Here is a 22,872-nt window from a genome sequence, read left to right as displayed (position 1 = left end):
GAGAATGGGCATACTATCGAGCGAGAATGTCTGCTATTTATTCAACGCGTGTCTTCTGCTACAAAACTCATCCACTTAAATTGGTATTAACCGAAGCAAATTATAAGTTATGGCTTGAACGACCCTGATTCAAGAATTTTATCCTATGAGATTCATGAGTGAAACAGTATCCTCTTCAGAATATCTGAAATAATTGTGATCTGCATCGAGACGAGTTCTGCACTGCATCTTCACAAAATCATTATCATTTCAAATCGGTTATAGTTTTTTATGCATATCTCAAAGCCGTGACTAGTTGAGGCCTTGCTCTTCAATGCATTTCTGATTTGCTGGGTAGAAGAATAACAGTGGATTTCGGATGAATGGTATAAATGGATATGGTAAATGGATCAATAGCATTGGGTCTATGGACATCCGCATGGCTGAGGAATCAAGTAATCACCTTACAAAAAACCTATATTCAAATTTTAAACAAACTGAATTTCAAATTTGATAGCCTAACGTTTGTGCACAACCTTTTATGATTGGCGACTCACCTTCCAATGGTTTATTGATTTTCGCGATCCATTACAAACAATGGTAGGATTAGAATAGAAAGAATGCTTTATTATCAAAGTTAACACAATACAATATATTATACAAACAGACATTTTCGGTTTGATTAGACAATCGTCAGCCGGAAACAATAGTAGAATAGATAGATAGATAAATAGGCTGCATTTATTTTAACCTGGAGGGAGAAGTTAGAGCGCAGCCGGCCCTCTCTCCCACTTGACCCTCCTATACAATTCTAATGCATCTACATCACAACATAAGAAAATAATCTATTAAATAGAATAATATGTGATATGATAAAAAATAATTATGAATCAATAATTGAAGAAAAAAAACTAAAAACAATTTCATTAAATTTAGTAGAATATATTTTAGACTGAAAAAGATGATAGTCAGAAGAGGGCATTGGTAGATAGGCTAGTGGAAAATGAAATATTTATTAAAAATAAAGCAAGGATTTAGAATAAACATCACATTCACAAATAGAGCACACAATAAGATCGAACATTAATTCACAAGTAAAGCACAGAATTAGAACAAAGAACAACAATTATGATGAAATCTCAAGATATTGGAAGAGGCCTTCAGTCAACCATTTCCTACTCCAAGCTTCTATCCTACAACTTTCTTCTCATTGGTCATTATTTTGTAGCTCCACCCACTTTTAATTAATTAATGGAAGCGTAGTTTCGAATTCTGCCACTAGATGGTACCAGTTACTGGGTGGTGTAGGCTTACAACTACTCAGATCGCAACACATCAAACCACGCCTACTTTCTCCTGATTAGACGAATCATTCATGACTTAGTTCTAAAGTCTGTCGGTAGATGTCAATAGTAAATGAACAATGAAAATTCTATGAAATCAAGATTTTTTTTCCTGATTGGTCGATAATTAATCGATACTTAGTTCCAAACTCAGGCATTAGATGGCAATAGTTTGACATTAGATGATAGTATGGCATAATAGTATGACATTAGATGACAATAGTAATTGGGTAATTTACAACTTTTTCCACTTGAGTTTCTGAAAGCACCAATAGCTTGACGTACTGGAAACTGGACGCACTGAAGTTGCCTACACGGGCTGGTTCTTGATCAACTGAAATCTTTTCAGCCTGGAATAATTATTCGTATTGTAGAATCACTGATCATTCTTGGTTTTGCACAGACATCCTTCTCTCTTCATTCTTCCTTCTTCTTTTTTTCTCTTTTTATTATTATTTTATTCTATTTTGTTTAATAATTATTCTTATAATCAATTATTATTGTTTACGATTACTTCAATGATTATTTGTATTCTTTCATATTAATTGTATATTTCTTCATTTTTTATCTTCTTGTATTTCAAATTGTATAATGTGTTGAAAATATTGTATTGTGTGAAGGAGGCAAAATGGGTTTATCCTGTTGTCTCCATTAATAAAATTATTATTATTATTATCATGAGGAAGTCATCAAGGCGTCTTATCAATTTTATTCTTAAATTTTCTTTCCTGTTTTACATTTGAGTTGAAACACTAGCAGCATTTTCTGAATGATTTTGTGAAACACAGAAACGTGTTGTCCCCATCAGCAACTGATCGACTCTATCTGGACCGTAACGATAGTCACTGTATTCAGATTCAATTCGGACTGTCAGCATTCCTCATTAATAGCTTCAATGTTTTTCATTTAAGTGATGCTGGCAGCTTGTAGTGGATCTCGCTATACTACCTTAGTGACCAACTGTGACGGAAGATCACTTCTCTCAATTTCATTGTCTCTCACTCCTTCTCTCTTACATCATGTCTCTCTCTCAATCACTCTTTTTCTGTCTTCCTATTCATCTCTTCACCTCTCCCATTTTCTTTTTCTTTAGTTTCTTCCACATCTTGTTTTGTCTCTTTCTGTATTGGCGAACAGAGTCCTACTTCCGACTGACACAGCTGGTCATAACGGCTTGCAACCTGTATTCTAGTACGGCACAACTACTGTATAGTACAGTGGAGAGCAGTATAGTACAGAACAGTAAGTACATCTCGACTGCAGCATTCAGTCAATGTAACAAACGTAGTGCGAAATGCATTGGAGCAAATCATGTCTTTCCTTGAGACCCTCAATTCCGCTCCAAGAGTATATGCTGTCAACCAGAGAAAACTTCTGTACTTGATTGTTTCTTCTGAGCTTTGAACTGTGATGTATCATATCGTATTAGTCTTGCTGTTGTTTTTTACCTATAATTATTATTGATAATTTCCTCTCCTTCTCCTTTTTACTTTCTGTAATTCTTCTTTGCTTCATTTACCTCTGCTAGTATTCCTCTACTGTCATCTTCTTCTCTATTTACTCACTATCTTTCCTCTTCTGATTATTTTTGTGTTTTTCATTGTGCTTCTTCTAGGCCTATATTTTTTCAATTTTTGGTCTACCAAGTTTTATTATTTTCCTCACCTTTTACTACCTTTTCCCACTACCCTTCTACTATCTTATTACTATTTTTCTCCTCATCTACCTATCCCCATACTTCTTCTTCCAAATATTTTCTCTTCTTCTTCTCCATCCCCTTCCTTTCGAACTCTTTCTTTTTTCCCTTCTACTATTACTATTATTAGCATGATATCTCTCACGTTCTTTCCTTTTTTTCTTCCTCCTCCTCATATTGATTGAGGTTGTTGAGCTTTTATCAAGTTCAAACAGAATAAAATTCATTCAAAGGTGTGTACTACTTTTAATAATTATAACTACAATCAATCTATTTTTCAGTATACATTTTCGAATATTCAAAGGAGTCTAATCGGATATGAAATTGTTGAAAATTGTTTTGAATTTGTGAATGATGTTTTGATTTGAATCCTGTTCTTACTTCTTTGTCTACGTTATTTAAGATTGATATTTTCACATTAATAGAATAAGATATTTTTTAAATCAACAGTGAAACATACATAGACCATTTTTCATTATAAAATCGGGTTTGACTCAGGGGTCGCGCTGATAAGCTGGAAACCATGCGCCTGCTACCCCCGTTGGTAGGGTGACCACTTGAGCCAACTTCTCTCAATATGATTTCCGGTATATGGTTCTCTTTATATGATTGAATCGCTTCCTGGTAGTTTGGAACCCACCTAAAACTGTGGTTCGACTCATCTTTCATTATCATCCGCCACATTAATCGCTCACAAGCCGACAGCTCAACCCCAGGGCATCACCCTCAGCAATTTTGGAAAAGTATTTCTTGTTCTCCACTTAATACTAGATTACCAATAAAGGCCGAGAATCAACGTGTCTTATTCTTGACACATCAATCAAACTGCTCTCATTTTCACAATTTGTGATTTCCTATCAAGTTCTGCTTTTGGCCAATTTTTGAACCGGTCTACACTTTTAGATGCAATTCCAGTCCGACCTTGAATAATAACTCATGAGGAGTGCTTCATTTTCAATTCCGGTTTTTGTTCTACGTCACACCATTTTCATTTTTGCTCCCATTCACTTTCAAGTTCGAGAAACCAGCTAATCTTACTCCATACTTCCTTGAAAATTTCGAACTGATTTTCCATCTCTAAAGTCAGATGTTCATAATGTCTAATGATAAGTTAGGATGATTTATGTTATATTTAAGGAAAATAAAATGAAATGAGAATGATACCCCTTATCGGAAAAAAAAAATTTTTATATAGTTTCAAAACTAATAAAATTCTTCAAATAATCAAAATAGCCTAGCCTAATTTGAAGATTAATAGAAGACATACGGGTACTATTTTTATCAATAGGAGAAGTCCTTGTTATGTATAATATTATGATAAAAGAAAGAATCGTCTGATACATGTAGGCCTATGGGATAGGAAATGCACGAATGACACATCATCACATCTGAACTACAGGACTGATTGCCTTGATATGTTGCATTATATAGATTCTTAATTTTCCGACGATGGTTACAGGCCTATTTTAAATTCTTCATGATTCCAGTACGTTAAGTTTTCAGTTTGTCAAATTCTTTACTAGACCCTTGTGGAGCATGGGTTACCTGCGAGTTTCTAATAACTATGTTATCTTTGGTTTTGGGAAGACAAAAGTGGAATAACGAAGACTTCTTTGTTCCAAAGATTGACACGATAAACAGGCGGTACCGGCTGAAATATAACAAACAGTCGTAAGTCCTATTACGAAATGAAATAATTGAGTGACCAGGTCAATCCTTGCCGTTTGGGGCTCTCCACCATAAAAAAATCTTAAATTTAATTTCTTATTTTCATGTGAGTGTTATCTCTGAATTTATTGTTTAACAGCTCTTTTGTGAAATTCCATATTTCTATTAATGATGAATTACGCAAACAACGCTGACAACATATGAAGCCTTATCAGCTACGAGCAATAGATAAAAAAGCATCGTACCAGCATCATGTCGAAGGTCACATTCTACTCATCTACGAAAATAAATCATCACATTTTGAACCTTCCAAAATATATTAAATTCAATTTCAATTTGAATATTATGAAGATAAAACTATCGATATATCTCGATATCTAGACGACTCTAGAAGACTACTAAAACTATCAAAATGTACGATTGATTACTTCGTTTCTCCTGCTGAGAATGATAACTGATAATGATAGGAGCCCCAGTTTGTGATGTAATAGTAACTAATAGAGTATCTAACCTAAGGTACTATTGATAATTTTCATTTCATTCAAATCAGTTGCCGTAGCCCTATGAAGAAACGTAGGCCTATATAGTATCTACATCGTATACCATATCGAAGTATATAAAATATGTGTTGTATATAAAAATTGAATAGAATTTAATTCAAATCAGTAGAATCTGATTTGTAGAATTGTCTTTGTTGAATAGATAAATAAATAAAATTGGTCTACTAATAGTGAGATTATTTCCATGTTGATTATTGTATTTTATAGCCATAAGAGGTATTAGGCCTACTGTTAACTATATAATTAATGAGACTAATTAACTAAGTAAAGTTTATAATATCATCAAAGTAGTAGAAAGAGAAGTGAGTAGTGTTAGTTGCCATACTCCTATTGGGAGGGTGAATACTGGATTTACTACAATGTCAGTTGCTATAAGCTTTGAGATCTCAAGCAAGTAAAAAGCTGTTGATTCATTCATCCCTCATTATAATCTCTATTAAGAAAAAAATGAATGAAGTCTAGGACTTCAGTGGGCATCACACACAGTGAAAAACGGTTTAGGAATTCGGCTCCACAAAACATAATACCATCCCTCTACGGTGGAGACTTCAGAACCGGACTATAAGTAGCCTACAGAGTTGAGAACAGGAAGAAAAGAACATAAAAAAGGCAGAGAAATGATAAAGGAAGATTGGAAGAAAGGAGAACAAGGGGAAAGAGAAGGTGGAGGAAGAAGAGGAGGTATGAAGAAGAAGGAGGTGGTGAAGGGGGAGGAACATTTTTCACAGGATCATCATCATCATCTACCATTTCCGGATTAGGCATTATGCCTGTTCCAGCTTCAACCCACCACAGGATTAATTTTGTTATTTTGATCCTTTGGAGAAAGACGAGGTCCTTTGGATGAAGAGGAAGGAGGAGGTCGTGAGGATGAAGGGGGAGGAACATTTTTCACAGGATTAGTTTCTTATCGTAATACCAATTTCTATTACTATGTTGTACAGAAGTTTCTCATGCTATTCACAAAGTAGTATGATGCATGTCTTCTCCCTTTCATGGTGTATATTTTACTTGATCCTCTGAATACAAATTTAGGCCTAACAAGAAAGTTTTTTCCAATATAAGACTAATGATCCCGAGAGCACAGTAAAAAAAGAATAATCTTTGTGTTGTTTCCAACGTGCCGAGAGCAATCACCCTGAGGCAAGGCAACGCCTATTCGAGAACGCAGTCATTCCAGGTAGTGACTCGAATCTTTCCTGGTTCTGGAGCGGTGAGACATAATAATCTTAAACATTTTGATAACCGACACCATTCAAAGGTTGATGCATTCTTCCACCATGAATGTACTTTGCTGATGAGCCTTGGATTATGCGTGAGTAATGGCAGGGTCCAGAGTTCAACATCAGTTTTGAATTGGTTTAATTGGTTTAATCTAAATCATTATTCTGTATTTCCTATAGATATAACGATTAATCTATTTTCTATAAAAATTGTTATATTATATATTATAATAATATAAAAATTACTTTCTAAACTTAATTTATGAGTCATATATTATCTATAAAATTGCCTATAGATAACGATGATGTTGTATTATTATCTAGAATCACGATTTGGGTAGGCTATCATGACCTTTCCGTTTATTCCTTTATTATCTATTTATAGAGACAGTTTTGCGTAATAAATAATAACGTCACTTGAAAAATAATTCCATAGTAACCTTTATTCAAAAATGTTTAATATAAAATGCAATAACAACCAGTTTCGTAATGTTCAATCCATTTTCAAGTATCTCTTGAAATAAATTTGTAAATAAAATAAAATAAGTTTAAAAAACTAGTTGTTATTGTACTTACTTTAATTTACTTTATCTGGCTCTACAGTCCTGGGTAGACCTTGGCCTCCTCTACATGACGCCTCCAGACATCCCGCTTTTGTGCTCCCTGCCGCCAGTTTGCAACAACTAGCACACGGAGATCTTCTACCATATCGCTGATCCATCTCTCCTTGGCCTTCCTCTTTTTCGGGTGCCCATCATCCTTTCATCAAGCAGCTTTTGTTGTACTCTTTCATCACTCATTCTTACCACATGACCCAGCCATTTTATTCTTTTTGCTTTGATACACCTTATAATATTTCTTTCACCAATTGCTTCATCAATCTCATTGTTAAATCTGGCTCTCCTGTTTCCTTCAACGCAGACTGGTCCCCATATCCCCTGTACATCTTTCTCTCAAAAGACCTCAACGCACTTCCATCTTTATTCAAAATAATCCACGTTTCAGCTACGTAAGTTGTTATTGTATTCTCCGTGATTGTTATTGTATTCTACAGAGTGGGTGAAAAGTCCGAGAACCAATTTGATGGTGGGTGTGATTGGGATCCTACTCAAATTGAAAAAAACACTTTTTATAATGACTTTAAAAATCTGGTCCGCAATTTTTAATGCAACTTTATTTTTGTAAATAGGAAGGTGGTCATGTGATACATGATTTCGATACGGAATTCCAAGGAAAAATGAATGGCGAAAACCGCACATTGATATCGCAATTCAGAAGATATTCACATTATCAATCAGTACCATGCAAATCAGAAATGAAATACATGAGTGGTATTGAATAATAATGTTAATATCTTCTAAACGGTTTGAGATATCGATGTGCGGTTTTCGCCATTCATTTTTTCTTGAAATTCCATATCGAAATCATGTATCACATGACCACCTTCCTATCTAAAAAAAAGTTGCATTCAAAATGGCTGATCCAAGATGGCGGACCAGATTTTTAGTCATAGTAAAGTAGTATTTTCAATTCGAGTAACATCCCCAATCACACCTACCTTGGAATCACTTCTTTTTATGAGATACTAAGCCGTTCTCAGACTTTTTTCTCTCTTTTCTGCTTTGAATAGTATTGATTAATGTTGTGAATATTTCCGAAACGGTTTGAGATATCGATATGCGGTTTCCGCCATTCATTTTTTCTTGAAATTCCCTATCGACATCATATATCGCATGACCACCTTCTTATTTAAAAAAATGAAGTTGCATTCAATATGGCGGATCCAAGATGGCAGACCAGATTTTTAAAGTCATTGTAAAGTAGTTTTTTTTTTAATTTGAGTAGGATCCCCAATCACACCCACCGTCAAATTACCTTTGTGTATGAGATATTTTTTTCTCGGACTTTTCACCCATTCTGTATGTAAAAAAGTTTTGAAAAAAGGTAGGCCTACTATGGAATTATTTTTCAACAAAACAAATCAATTAGCCCTAATGAAATTTATATTCATTTTATCTTATATTATGTTTTTTTTTATTTGTGTGCATGTTTCATCATCAAACTTTCATAAACGTAGCATTTTCTTCTTTCTTCATTTATTTATGTACAAATAATGACACTGAATGTAAATAACATTGGAAGAGAAAGATGAAGGTAAATCTTGTCCTATTTTTCTCCCGAATTTCGGTAATGTGAGGAATGTGACAGTCCCATATAGTGTTTGAAGAGGAATTACAAAAGAAAGCACACAAACATAATAATTGTATTATATGTCAATCGAAATGATAATCATAGAGATTTAAATAAGGTTTGTTCGATTCTTGACTGATTTCAATGCCAACTTTGCAAAAAATCACTTTTGCCGGTGGTTCGGAACCCACCTTAAGCTGCAGGTCCACTCATCCCTACCATCATACTATTCATCGCCAAAGCACATGCCTGATGAAATCAGATCAGATCAAATAGGAATCATCCTCACAATAGTGGAAGAAAGGGTTAATGAAGTTAGAGGGTTTATCCTATAAACCCTCAATTCAAATTAACAATGAACCCTCTGACCCCTATTCTAATGAGTTCTGATATATAATTCAAATGTAACAAAAATTATGTAATTTCAAGATATGCAATACTTAAATATTTGAATACCACTCACCGTTGGCAAGAAAACGTCGGGATTAAATCCATTTGCAGCAGAAACCATAGAAATGGTTAGCACAAAGATTACCACTTTCATAACAATCTTATAACTCATAATGCCGGCATACATTCTATCAACTATATCAGGTCTATACAACAAATTTACACAGCACTAGAAACACACTAATTAATAACTGCTCTACCACATTTTTAAAGAATATCTGAGAATTAACTATTAGAGAAATCCAGTCACGTTACACTGCGGTCAAGGAAGCATGCTGAAACACATCCCTAACCTCTATAATATAGAGGCGCTGAAGTGTTTACTGTTTAGTGTTTAGCTGTTTACTGGCTGCTTTGCTTGGCTTGGTGGTTGGTAGTATGGTAGTTCAAGTTGCCAAATTATAAGGAGAAGGCTCCTCTGATACATGGCTTGGCAAGGCGTGTCAAGATCTGGCAACGGTAAAGCCCTGCACACACACACACACCGATTTTTGTTCGTACGGTATTTTGCCGTCCTCATATATTCTATTCAATACTTACCTATAATTAAAAGTGTTTTATGACTTTAGACATATTGATTGGTGTAAATGTTTGTTTGACGATTGTTTTAACATGTGAAAGTGTTTCTGACAATAAAAGTGATTTGATTTGATTTATTAGATTAAACAGATGATTTCAAACAGAAGATATTTGTCAAGTTCCGTTTATCTTATAAATAATTCATAAGACGGCAAAATATCGTACGAACAAAAATCAATAAGTGTGTGCGATCAGTTTTCAGAAATCAACAAGGTCTACGTCCAATCTTTTCTGTCTAAAACCTATATAACCTAATTCAGCAAATGCTAAAACAGTTTCCCTTTATCTAGAAATTTGAAAAACTATCCAATTTTAGCAGACCAGAAAAAAATACCAAGAAGTAACAATAATTTGATGTTTCTTTGTAGGTTATTGCACCAGACTTATCGTAATACTGAAAAACATGTCTATTTACATGTAATGTATATTTAACATGAATCTATTTCTGGAATATCCTAGAAAAACTAGAAAAGAAAGAATAAGATCTCTTGTGATAATTTGAAGAATCAAAAGTAGGTACCGTATGTATAAGTTGTCTCATTTTAAATTTTTTGAAAAAATCTAAAAATTCTGGAAATTTTACTATATTGTGAAAAAACTAAAAAAAGTCCGAGAATTTCGTAGTTTCAAGGCTGCTGAAAGTTATTCCTCAGACATTCTGGTGGAAAACCATAGATTATCAACACTCTAATAGACCGATCAAAACAATATTTGGTCGTAGCTGCTGTTTAAAATCTATAAGTTTTCAAAAATCAAAATACGAATAGACTTTTTAAGAGCATGAAAAATGTAGCCTATATAGGTGCTTAGCGATTGCGCACTCACGGAGTTGATAAGAATTTTTCTCCAGCTCCCCTAATCAGCTTCTCTAATAATTCATTTCCAATTCAGAGGTCAAATAAAAATGATTCCAATTAAAGTAGCCAGCAGCAGATGAAGAAATATCATTCCGTTAAGTTTGTTTTCCCGTATACGTCATCTTGTTTCAATAACAATTATTACAAACTTATATGTATATTTATCAATCAATCAACAAGTGGAATATTGAATTCTGTGATTAATCTCTATGTTGATCAGAACAAACATGAATTTCAAGTTCCAGTGCATTTATAAAAGGTTTATTAAGTTTTATGTGCTTATTGTGAAAATAGACTATTTTCTTGTGTTCGAATTGAAAAACGTTCTGTGCTTTCAATTTTTCCCATTTTCAGGACAATCCTTTTATTTTCTTAGTAGAAATTTATTTTCTTCGGATTTCTATGGTTTCCTTGCCCTATTTTTCATTGGTTGTCTATTGAAGTCCATAGGATAATAATTATTTATTTGTCACTGTTAAACTGATGCGTTGTTAAAGGAAGCAATATTTTAATTTTCATTCCAGATAGTCGCAGATATTATAGTAGTTACAGATTTCTGGTGAGGAAACGGAGTAAGCATCTGTATCATGCAACGGAATAGAGCTGTCTGCAACATAACAACACGTATCCTTCCACCCCCATACAGTTAGAAGTTAGTAGATCTAATTTTTTTATTATGTAAGTAGTTCTACAGTAGGCCTACGCAGGTATAACCCGTGCTCCGCAAACTTGACAAATTGAAAACTTTTCCTTATGAAATCTTGAAGAGTTTAAAATAGGACTAAAACTATCCGCGGTAAAAAAAGAATCTATATGCAAAATGTCAAATTAATCAGTTTAGTAGACTATACCGTAGTTCAGACGTGATGATGCGTCATTCGTGAATTTCCTATCCCGTACATATATTAGTCGATTCTTTCCTTTATTATACATCATAGATAACAAGAACTTCTCCTATCGATAAAAATAGTACTTTCTTCAATTAATATTCAAATTAGGCTAGGCTATTTTAATAATTTGAAAAATAAAAATTTGTTTTTATGTCTTTCCGAAACCAAAGATAACAAATTATAAACTAGCAGATAACGTGCTCCGCAAGGATCTAATTAAAAACTTGACAAACTGAAAACTTTACCTTTCGAAATCTTGGAGAGAGTTTAAAATAGAGGCCGTCGATTATACACCGATATCTCGCCGACACGACGGAATTTACTCTGATGGACAGTATTAGAAGAGACTGTGGTTTATAACAGCGCGAGGTCTACTGTTTACAGAACTACTAGTATTATAGATGACTAAATAAATGAATTGTACATGACTAAATAAATAGATATCATAGTGAGACTCACTACAAACTGTCAGCATTGCTGCTATCCTTGAAGAATGCTAACAGTTCAAAAATTGATCACACTATTGCAATTTCTGGCGCAATAATTTACAGCATTTGTTCAATTAGTCATACATCTCTAATCTATTCTAAAATAAATACGGTAGCAATTACATGTGTAGATGATAAAAAAATATAAAACATCGATTCATGACGACATGTAGTTTTTCTTTTGATCCGTGACACGAATAAGCTAAAATTTGATGTGAATGAACGAGCTTTGCACTATATCAGGGAAGAAAATTTCTGAGAATGACTAAACGCGGAACTATTTCAGAGATTTTTTATAGTTACTTATAGATTCGTATTATGAGATTGTATATAGGCCTACTATTATCAAGAGTTTTTCACCAATGATCATAAAATGATAATAGCCTAAAGGAAGATACCGTACCGTAAATTGAAGAAACATTTGTTTGGGGATACAGTTGGTCAAAAAGTATTGTTCATTTCATAAATCACATACATAAGAGAGAATAGACTAAAAACAAAAGTTTTTCTTTTTGCTGGTGATGCCTAGATTTTATATTTTATTCAAGTATATGTATGAGTAATTATGCTTATTTATTTATATTTTTAATGATATGTCATATTATAAAGATTTTGTGATATGTTTTGAATATTCTAATTGGCAATAAATGAAATTGAATTGAAAATTGGTTATTATTATTGATGGAATTGTCAACTGTGTAGCTTCAGGTCCGGCTTCTACAACACTTATTGAATAATCTATAAAGGATCGATTTAATAAGTGTCCCTACGTAATTTTGATAGGCTGCAATTGAAAAGTAATACAGTGGAGATAAAATTGAGATGGAATGCTAATTTGCAGTATACCTAAGGCCAAAATAATACAACACTTCAAAATTGAACTCATTGATTATGAATTCAGTAATAATACGAGGAGAGGAGACTAATTCAGAGAATCTATCAATTTCATCTTTCAAATCGCTCTATTAGTTTAGTTATTTATGCCAGGTTCCCAACACTGAAGTCATTTCCATTGTTTGTCACTTATAAATTATTTTTAGATAATGAATGATTCACAGAAAATTCAATCAACTTTTTCTCAATGCAAAAACAATAACAAAAGATAAGTGATTACCTAACAATAACATAAATCGTACTTATGATTCGTCATTTGTGTTGAAATCAATATTGCAAAGTTGTGTAGCACTTTGCGTGATTCAGACGGTTTTATTTCAAGATTGAAGTCAACGGAGAATTGACTCATATTTTATCAGTTAGCGGATTCAAAGTTCAACATTACATTATAGCCTATCTTACACAAAATCAGCCAGACATAGAAAATGAATCGTGTGTTGAATATGAGTCAAAAAACGTTTCTATTTGAAGATAAGTAGTTATTATTCATGTTATAGTGAATGTACAGATTATAGTATTTCTTCAACCGAGATGGTTTTTCTACTCCATTTGTACTAGGGGACGCGACAGTCGAGGACTGCTACATTTGAGCAGTCTACGGTAGTTTACTCTACGGTCACAGTCCGCAACTGTCGGGGCTGTGCAAAAATTAAAGAGTTCTCTACGGTACCTGTAAGAATTCATTGCTTGTATAATCAATTAGATCTTTTAAATCTTCATCACCATAAGACAGTGTTATCAAATAAAAAGCTAACACAAAATTTTCCTCTATTTTTTAAGATCTACGGAATTAGTGATGAGAAGTATCCAGTTTACTTCAATACATGCGAATTCATTAGGCTAAGCTCCAAAGATAAGCTGCAAACACTTTTTGATACGTCTTTTCACTTTCTATAAATAATAATTTTAAAAATTATGTTCACATAAAAACATGTAGAACTGAAGAACAAGGAGAGTTTTTTCTAATCTTATCATGTTGTCTTCCGTAGAACCATAGAGAAACAATAGCATAAGTAGATATGCCATGGTATAGGGCGTTTATGTCGCAACTTTTACTGTTATCTCAAGCCCATAGTTCATGTAATTCTTTCCCGTGAAGCTGTGTGTGACACTGGTAGTCTCTCATATTGTGTCGTTCATAAACTCTCACCCCAACAAAACAGTAAAATTCGACAATAATCAACAGTAATCGGCTTGAGATAACAGTAAAAGTTGCGACATAAACGCCCTATACCATGGGATATCTACTTACGCTATTGTTTCTCTATGGTAGAACGCACTGAAATGTGAATTTCCTCAATTTCTTAAATATGGATATGTAATCTATAATGTACTGAGAATTCGACATTCAAGTATCAAAAAGGCATTTATGAGATAGAAAATTTTTGTTTTTCATGATAAAGGAGCTACAGTATATTTGCAGTTGTAAAGTTGCAATACTTATTCATAAGATGTGAGGAATAATGGGATAATAGTCCAGTCAAGGAAAAGTTAAAGAGGGAAGACAATTTTTGACACCGCAGTTCTGTTTAGGGTAGTAAGGAGGTAAACATATCAAAAGACCCAACCCCTACACCTTGTGCCTAGGGGGGTAAGGGTGGTTCAAAAGTACCATTTTTTGGTTTCTTGCATGTAACTCAAAAACTATGTATCTTACGGACATAACTGTTATATACAAAATTAAAGCTTAGATAATTTCCTACAATATTCATCTCACAACTGAATTGACACTTGTTGCAATATTAAAATTTCACCTCCTACATTAAAGTTGCTATAACAATGAAACTAAAACTTGGAATAGTGAAATAAAACATCATTTCAAAGAAAATTTTATGCTCTACAAACCTACGATAAGCATTAATTTTTCATTGATTTTTACGATGCATTCATTGTTGGAGAGTTATAAGCATTGAAAGAGCAAAAAATTGCATAAAAAGAGCAAATATCTCGGGAACTGTTGGGAATATTACAAAATTACACTCAACGAAAAGTGTAGAGAATTTATCAAGCTTCATTTTTGTTATTTATGTCGGTTGAACATATCGTTTTCAATATATGAGCGTGGAAGCAAAAAACTGAAAAATGTATAACTTTTAACCCACCCCCATCCCCTCAGCACAGATATAGTAATGAGGACTTTTGATATGTTCTCCTTCTAACTAGTCTCAACAAAGCTGCAAAGTCAAAAATTGTGTACAAAACATTCCCTCCAAATTCCTTAGTCAATAATGGTCTATTGTTGAGAAACTGGAGATTCACACTCAACACTAAAGCTGCTGCAACAGTTGTACGGAAAAGAGTAAAAGTGTCAAATTATACATCAAATTAAAGAGAAGTTAATGCCCTATAAGTTCATACTAAGCATGGATTTTTCCGATGTTTAAAAAGTTATATACGCTGGTGGTGACAACCTGTCTACTGTTCTTGAAATCTGTATGCACCATTACACTAATTAATCTTATTTTTTGAGTTATTTAATAATTCACTGTATTTAATAATTATAATATTCAATAAGTTTCTGACTGCATCAAAATTAATTAGTGTTTCCTTTCTCTCTGTAAAACTTGAAATATGCAACTCTGGTTCGCGCACAGACATTTTTTGCCCATGCAGACCATTTTCTGAAGATTTATTTGGCTTAGCGTATTCATGAGGTTGTTTTTATTCTTTGTTGTTGTTTTATATTGAAAATGAGTACATAAGATTTTTACTTTGTAAATTGCATTTTTTTAAACAAATATCTTTGTCTGTCTGTCAATATAAAAAATTGGAGGCAAACGTGTTTTTTCAAAAATGATACACCTTCAAGAACGGATATCTCAAAAACTGGAGAAGATGCAGAAAAAATTGCAAGATGAGATGAATATTGTAGGAAATTATCTAAGCTTTAATTTTGTATATAACTGTTATGTCCGTAAGATAAATAGTTTTCGAGTTATATGCCAGAAACGAAAAAATGGTACCTCTGAACCACCTCCACCTCCTCAGCACAAGGGGTAGGGACTTTTGATATGTTTACCTCCTTACTACCCTAAACAAAACTGCTGGGTGAAAAATTGTCTTCCAAACTTTTCCCTCTATACCCTCTTTTGAAAATTCATTGTATGGACTATAAAATATATTACTCAATTGCTGGTAAATACATGGTAATTAAATGATAATTGTTTTGGTGCTGTCTGCTATTCTGAAGACTTTGAAAATTCGGTTATTGACATCGACGAACCTGTTTTCAAATACCGAACAGTACAGTCTGGTATATAAGTAGGATGTGTCCTCAACTGTCGCCTAGCGCAGGCGACATTTGAGGACACTATACCAGGAGTCCTCTACGGTCGCAGTCCTCAACTGTCGGAGGCCTCTACTGTCGCTTATGTGCTTTTAGAAGAGTCCTCTTCTGTCGGTGGCCTTGTTTGACATCGACCCTTCATATAATGAATATAAATATAATGCCTGGTTACACAAAACACGCTGAAATGTTAATCGTAATCAATTTCACGAGAACCAATTAGAGAACGCTTTTTCGAAAAGAATGCTTCTCTGTTTGGTTCTCGTGGAATTATAATCACGATTAAAATTAAACAGCTTTTGTGCAACTGGCACTATATGAGTTGAATAAACTTCAATATTTTGAAACATTAAATCAAACATCTAGTCCAGGCAATGTATGCTCAAAAAGAGTATGAGGAGAAGTTTCGAAGACAGTAGTTAGTAAGGAGGTAAACATATCAAAAGTCCCCACCTCCTTAGCAGGGGTAGGGGTAATTCAAAGATACAATTTTTTGCTTTCTCGAATATAAGGAAAACTCGAAAACTATGCATCTTACAGACATGAATATCATAATACAAAATGAAAGCTTACAAAATTTACTACAATATTTATTTCAATGTTCAGTTTCACAACTAAGTTATTGATAGAAAATTATTATCAGTCAAATGTAATTTTAAGGATATGGATGGAAAGAGGAATGAGTTTTCAAGTCATATAATAAATATTGTTCCTTTGTTTTACGGTATTAACTTTTTGAAATCGACAATAGTTATTTGTGCAACTAGTGCGCAGAGTGACAGTTTGCTGCACCGAAAGAAACGTTTACGCCCGAGCCGTAGGCGAGTGAATGGTTTCTTGAGTGCAGCAGAGGAACTTTGCGCACGTATTTCACATTAAATTTTTCCTACAGTTACCATTGAATATGAAAAGTGGGTAATTATGGGTAAAATTCGCTGAAATCCATCAAATATTAATAACAGCATTACACACACAAACATTTGATATATTTCAGGGAATTTTACCCATAATTACCCAATTTTCAGGGCGTAAACGTTTCTTTCGGTGCAGCAAACTGTCACTTTGCGCACTAGTTGCACAAATAACTATTCCCGCACTAGAGCGGAAAAGTGATTCTTTGCGTTCTGTAATCAGTGCAGGAATGGCCACTTTTAAAGGTAACTGTGGGAAAATGTATTTTTTTCCAACTTTGAGCGCTCATAATAACTGATAGTTTTCTAGTTATTGACGTTTTTCAAAAATATCAAAATATCGATCTATCTCAAAAGCTAAGGTTGATATAAGAAAATTTCACCTACTGAATATTTTTGTTGCACTTTGCAAATTTTATGTCGAAACTATGGTCTTCGGCTGCTAGCCTACACCTTTTGTGGGACACTGTATAAACTAAAGAATGTAGCCTAATCTAGACAAGTTGAAAACAAAATTGAATGAAAATATTCTACTAGATCATCACTGATGACTGGAAAATATTGTATAATTTATTGAAGAATTTTTAAATAATATAACACTGTAGCCTTGAAAGAAATGAAAATCCAAGTACCCTTTTTTAAATTGTTAATGACTTGATAATCACATAAATGTCGAAACATTTCGCAAATAAACAGCAATTTTAAAAAGCTAGGGTACTTCGATTTTCATTTCTTTCTATCTAAGGGTAGCTCTAATGGAAAAAGGTACTGTAGCCTATTATAAATGTGGTATCACTTGAAGATATCATAAGGCCTACCCATCAGATCATTTCAAAAGAAATTTGAAAAATAATCTGAGCATATTTTCTACTTTGAAACTTGATAGTATCCACATTGATAAAACTTGGAAACTGTTTCTAGGAAAGTTTTCAAAAATCTGTTGCACAGCCTCAAAGTAGATTTCAGTAATATCCGTGTTATCTGAAGGTCAAGTTACATGTCGGTACTGACTAAAGTATAACAGTCGTAAGGCCCATTGACGGTTTAAATAATATAAGGCTATTCAAGATAGATAATCTGAGCATATTTTCTACTTTGAAACTTGATAGTTGTATCCAAATTGATAAAACTTGGAAACTGGAAGGGCAAGTTACATGTCGGTACCGACTAAAGTATAACAGTCGTAAGGCCCATTGACGGTTTAATAATATAAGGCTATTCAAGATAGATAATCTGAGCATATTTTCTACTTTGAAACTTGATAGTATCCAATTGATAAAACTTGGAAACTGGAAGGGAAAGTTACATGTCGGTACCGACTAAAGTATAACAGTCGTAAGGCCCATTGACGGTTTAAATAATATAAGGCTATTCAAGATAGATAATCTGATTATATTTTCTACTTTGAAACTTGATAGTATCCAAATTTATAAAACTTGGAAACTGGAAGGGAAAGTTACATGTCGGTACCGACTAAAGTATAACAGTCGTAAGGCCCATTGACGGTTTAAATAATATAAGGCTATTCAAGATAGATAATCTGAGCATATTTTCTACTTTGAAACTTGATAGTATCCAAATTTATAAAACTTGGAAACTGGAAGGGAAAGTTACATGTCGGTACTGACTAAAGTATAACAGTCGTAAGGCCCATTGACGGTTTAAATAATATAAGGCTATTCAAGATAGATAATCTGAGCATATTTTCTACTTTGAAACTTGATAGTTGTATCCAAATTGATAAAACTTGGAAACTGGAAGGGCAAGTTACATGTCGGTACCGACTAAAGTATAACAGTCGTGAGGCCCATTGACGGTTTAAATAATATAAGGCTATTCAAGATAGATAATCTGAGCATATTTTCTACTTTGAAACTTGATAGTATCCAAATTGATAAAACTTGGAAACTGGAAGGGCAAGTTTTATGTCGGTACCGACTAAAGTATAACAGTCGTGAGGCCCATTGACGGTTAAAATAATATAAGGCTATCCAAGATAGATAATCTGAGCATATTTTCTACTTTGAAACTTGATAGTATCCAAATTGATAAAGCTTGGAAACTGGAAGGGCAAGTTTTATGTCGGTACCGACTAAAGTATAACAGTCGTAAGGCCCATTGATGGTTTAAATCGTCGGCTCAGTTCCATTAGGGGTGTAAGTGCACGTCCAGTGCCAACATACCTATTATCAAATTTTTGGTTGGGATCGATTTAGTATGTTATTTTGAGCACAAAATCACAAAAATTAAACGGCGCTCACTATTGTTTTTTAAATAAACTAAGTTCAAAGTAGCAGGTTCTATGTGACAATTCTGAGCTTATTAAGTTATGTACATAGATCGATCTCCAAAAACAAAGAGAATGCACCAGTAAAAGGTTCTATGTGTTAACTGTATTTTAGTTATAGAAATTGATATTTTCATTTTCATTATGTCCCTTGTGCATTATCCCTCCACTGATTTTAGTCTTAAAGTTCTATGTGATCATACTAAAACATAGAGCATAATAGTAAGTGGCTAGTGGTTCTATGGTAATAGATTGACACATAGCTCTCTCTCTATGGCAACCAACAGTCGATGCTAACTAGTCACATGTGCGTGCATTCCACTTCACTTTGAGGTTATGGTGGATTGATAACTCACGTGTTTCAAGAGTAAGATCAGAATCACATTGTAATGATATTATAAAAATGTTTAATTTAAACAAAAGTCTGTGTAATAGAGGCGAAAAAATAATAAGGCTTGTTACTCAGCCAATAGTGTAGAATGAAACAACTGCAGATTTTTCTCATTTTAAAGTGGATGAAGAAAAAATAACTTCAAACAGCAGTAGTCTAGCTCCATCATTAACCGAGTTGCAGGTATGTAAAGCAACTACATGCATTATCATGAAAATTACTATTATCATTATAAATTACTGACATTATTACTTATAGAACCTATCAATTTAAAAACCGCAAAATTTATTGTTATTTTGGCTAATTATCACCTTGGTAATAGTTGTTTCAAATTTCACTGCAATAGCTACAGCTTGAAAAAAGATTAATTTCAGTTTTGGTATGACATCTTTAATGTTTCAATATTATTATGATTATTCACATATTTGTTCCTATTTTGATGTTTAGAGTTCATTCCTATATGTATTGCAATATAACTGAATAGAAGTCTGAGTAACAATGAAAGTAGCTGGAGCTGAAGTAAATACAATGTAACCTGAATGGATGAATTCAAATATAGGCTAATAAATCTTGAACTAGAAAAACAAATATGATTCTTTTGCTTTATAATTCACCAGATGAAAATAAGAAGCTTATTAAGAATGATCTAACTTGGTTTTTTTTAGATGGATAGATTTGATCTGGGGTGAGGGAGTGCGACTTTGGAAGGGGGGCCAGGAACTGGGGTTTGAAGTTTGTAGCCTTCTTGAATATTAATTTTGACCTCCCTGGCTCTTTCCTACAACTTTTGAGGGGTGGGGACATCTGACCCCATGATTCAGTCGCCAATTGATTCTAAAAAAATGAATTTTTATCCCAAGATCTAATAAAGATAAAATTTAACTATGTCTGTTTCATCCTTTTCAGGGTGTAAATCCTTGGATTATCGAACTCATTGATGATGACAATCCAGAGATGCCGACCAAATACAACAACAATGATACAGGTAACTCTCTTTTAATCTAAGTTTTATTTAAATACTCTTATGGTATAGGTATGTGAAGTTGATGCTTACTGCTATAGGCTTGTGCGTGGGTAATGAGCTTTGAGGATGATTATGAACCGTTATAAGGTTTTGTATTTTTATGAACAGTATTAATTACTCTAGCAATATAAATGTTTCCAATAGAGTTGGAAGGAAAACTGTTTTTCTCAGTTAGCTGAAATAGTTATAGATATGTTTATTCTGATTTGAGTTCATACAATAGGCTTCTTTGCAGTAAGATGTTATTGATCATGAATGAGGGACAGGTGTTCTATTCAATAAAGTAACTTTATAAAGTTTCAATTGGTTACTATAATAAAACTTCAAAGAACTTGATAACTTTGGCTAGTATGTATTACTCCAAATACTTTATAATTTTTGTTGCAGACCAAGAAGCCATTCTCACTTCCAATGCTTCCTAAATGGACCTTGATGATGGAGACCCTGATGACAATTCAGAAATGCTGAACAAATGCTACAACATTAATGAAGGTAGGTCTCTTATATTTATGAACAATATTAGTTTCTCTAGCAATGACTATGTTTTTATCATAATTGAAGGAAAATTGTTATTTTAAAATTGCTCGAATCGTTGTGGAGATAATTAAGTTATTCTGATTTGAATTTGGATGAATAGTCAGCTTGCATTTGTGGATTGTTATATCAAATTAAGTTCCGCTTGCATTATTTTGTGGGTTGGGTGTTCTATAAAATTAAGTTCCATGATATTATAATAGAATTTCATGAAGCCCAATTAAAAAAAATGTCCTATTATACTTGATCATTTTAATTATAGCCTACTAATTACTTACTTAATCATTTATGTTGCAGACCGAGAAGCCATTCTTACTTCCAATGCTTTCTGCGTGTACATTGGTGATGGGGACGTTGGTGACCTCGATGTTGAAGATTCTAATTTCGATGACCATACTAAAGATCCCAATTACTCACCACAGTCCTCAGAAGTGTCTGATGGAGAATCTACATTGGAAGACAGTTTCATCTACACCAAAGAAAATGAGGAAGATATTCCAGTCACCAATGAAGGTATTGAGTTACAAGAGGGAGATGGGAGACGAAATATTTTAGTGCTAGTACTAAAAGACAATACCTCACACCAGATTTAAACTTGTCTAAAATGTATGAGCTATACATTGAAAAATGTAATATTGAAAATATAATTCCCACTAAAATTAATGTGTACAGGAAAATATTCAACACTCACTATAACCTTTCATTCCATAAACCAAAAAAAGACACATGCATCATTTGCGAGAAAATGAAAAACATGTCAGATGGAGAAAGGCTGGAGAATCAAGAGACTTTTGATAATCATATGAAGAATAAGAGTTTAGCGAGGTTAGACAAGGATTATGACAAACTTGAAGCTAAAGAATGCCACACTTTCAAATCATTCACGTTTGATCTACAATCTGTCTTGAGTCTTGTACACACCATGTTCACAAGTGTCAAGCTTCTATTATGCTAGGAAATTCTGTTTGTATAATTGCACATTCTATGATCAAGGAAATGGAAATGGTCAATGTTTTTCTTGGACTGAAACAAATGGAAAGAGAGGATCCGATGAGATTGGGACATCGATTTATAGTGTGTTAGAGAATCTGCCGGAATCTGTGAAACATGTATCATTTTTCTCTGACTCATGTGGAGGGCAGAATAGGAATAGATACATAGCAACTATTTTGCACTATGCTGTTCAAAAATTATTAGTGGATATCATTGACCTGAAATTCTTAGAGACTGGTCACACGCAAATGGAAGTGGACAGTATGCATAGTACAATCGAGGCAGCAAAGAAAAATCGACCAATCTATTCTCCCACTGAATGGCCATCAATCATTCAGGATGTTATACGAAGAAAGCCATACAATGTGAACATCCTACAATATTCAGATATTTATGACCTGAAAGAGTTGAAAAGGAGAACTATTAAGAATGATCTATCTCATGATGTTCATGGAGACATTGTTAACTGGATGAAAATTAAGTTTCTACGTTTTGAAAAGTCATCACCACATCACATTTTGATCAAATCCAGTTTTGATGAGGAAAACTTCAGATTGATTCCTTTATGTGGACGAAAGAAAACAAGGAAACAATCTTCAATGGAAACTATCATTCCCAAGAAATATGAC

At 33.5% G+C, this 22,872-nt stretch overlaps 2 protein-coding genes across 2 annotated transcripts in view; one reads left to right on the top strand and one right to left on the bottom strand.

Annotated features, from left to right (window-relative positions):
• The window catches only part of LOC111051529 (lipase 3), a 26,498-nt gene extending 17,014 nt beyond the window's left edge, over positions 1-9,484 (bottom strand). The window contains exon 1 of the mRNA XM_039439024.1: positions 9,123-9,484. Coding sequence (XP_039294958.1) covers positions 9,123-9,236 — 114 coding nt within the window. The 5' untranslated portion in view covers positions 9,237-9,484. The remainder of the gene's footprint in view (positions 1-9,122) is intronic.
• A 10,274-nt stretch (positions 9,485-19,758) lies between these two features.
• Positions 19,759-22,112, top strand: LOC120353841. Its single transcript, XM_039439023.1, has 4 exons — positions 19,759-19,875; positions 20,599-20,677; positions 21,104-21,208; positions 21,548-22,112. The coding sequence occupies exons 3-4, from the start codon at positions 21,139-21,141 to the stop codon at positions 21,841-21,843; spliced, it is 366 nt and encodes a 121-aa protein (XP_039294957.1). The 5' UTR covers positions 19,759-19,875; positions 20,599-20,677; positions 21,104-21,138; the 3' UTR covers positions 21,844-22,112.
• The last annotated feature ends 760 nt before the right edge of the window (positions 22,113-22,872 follow it).

This window comes from Nilaparvata lugens, chromosome 12 (genome assembly GCF_014356525.2).
Source record: "Nilaparvata lugens isolate BPH chromosome 12, ASM1435652v1, whole genome shotgun sequence".
Taxonomy (NCBI): domain Eukaryota; kingdom Metazoa; phylum Arthropoda; class Insecta; order Hemiptera; family Delphacidae; genus Nilaparvata; species Nilaparvata lugens.
The sequence above is the reverse complement of the archived record's forward strand: the minus strand, read 5'-3'. Positions and strand labels throughout refer to the sequence as shown.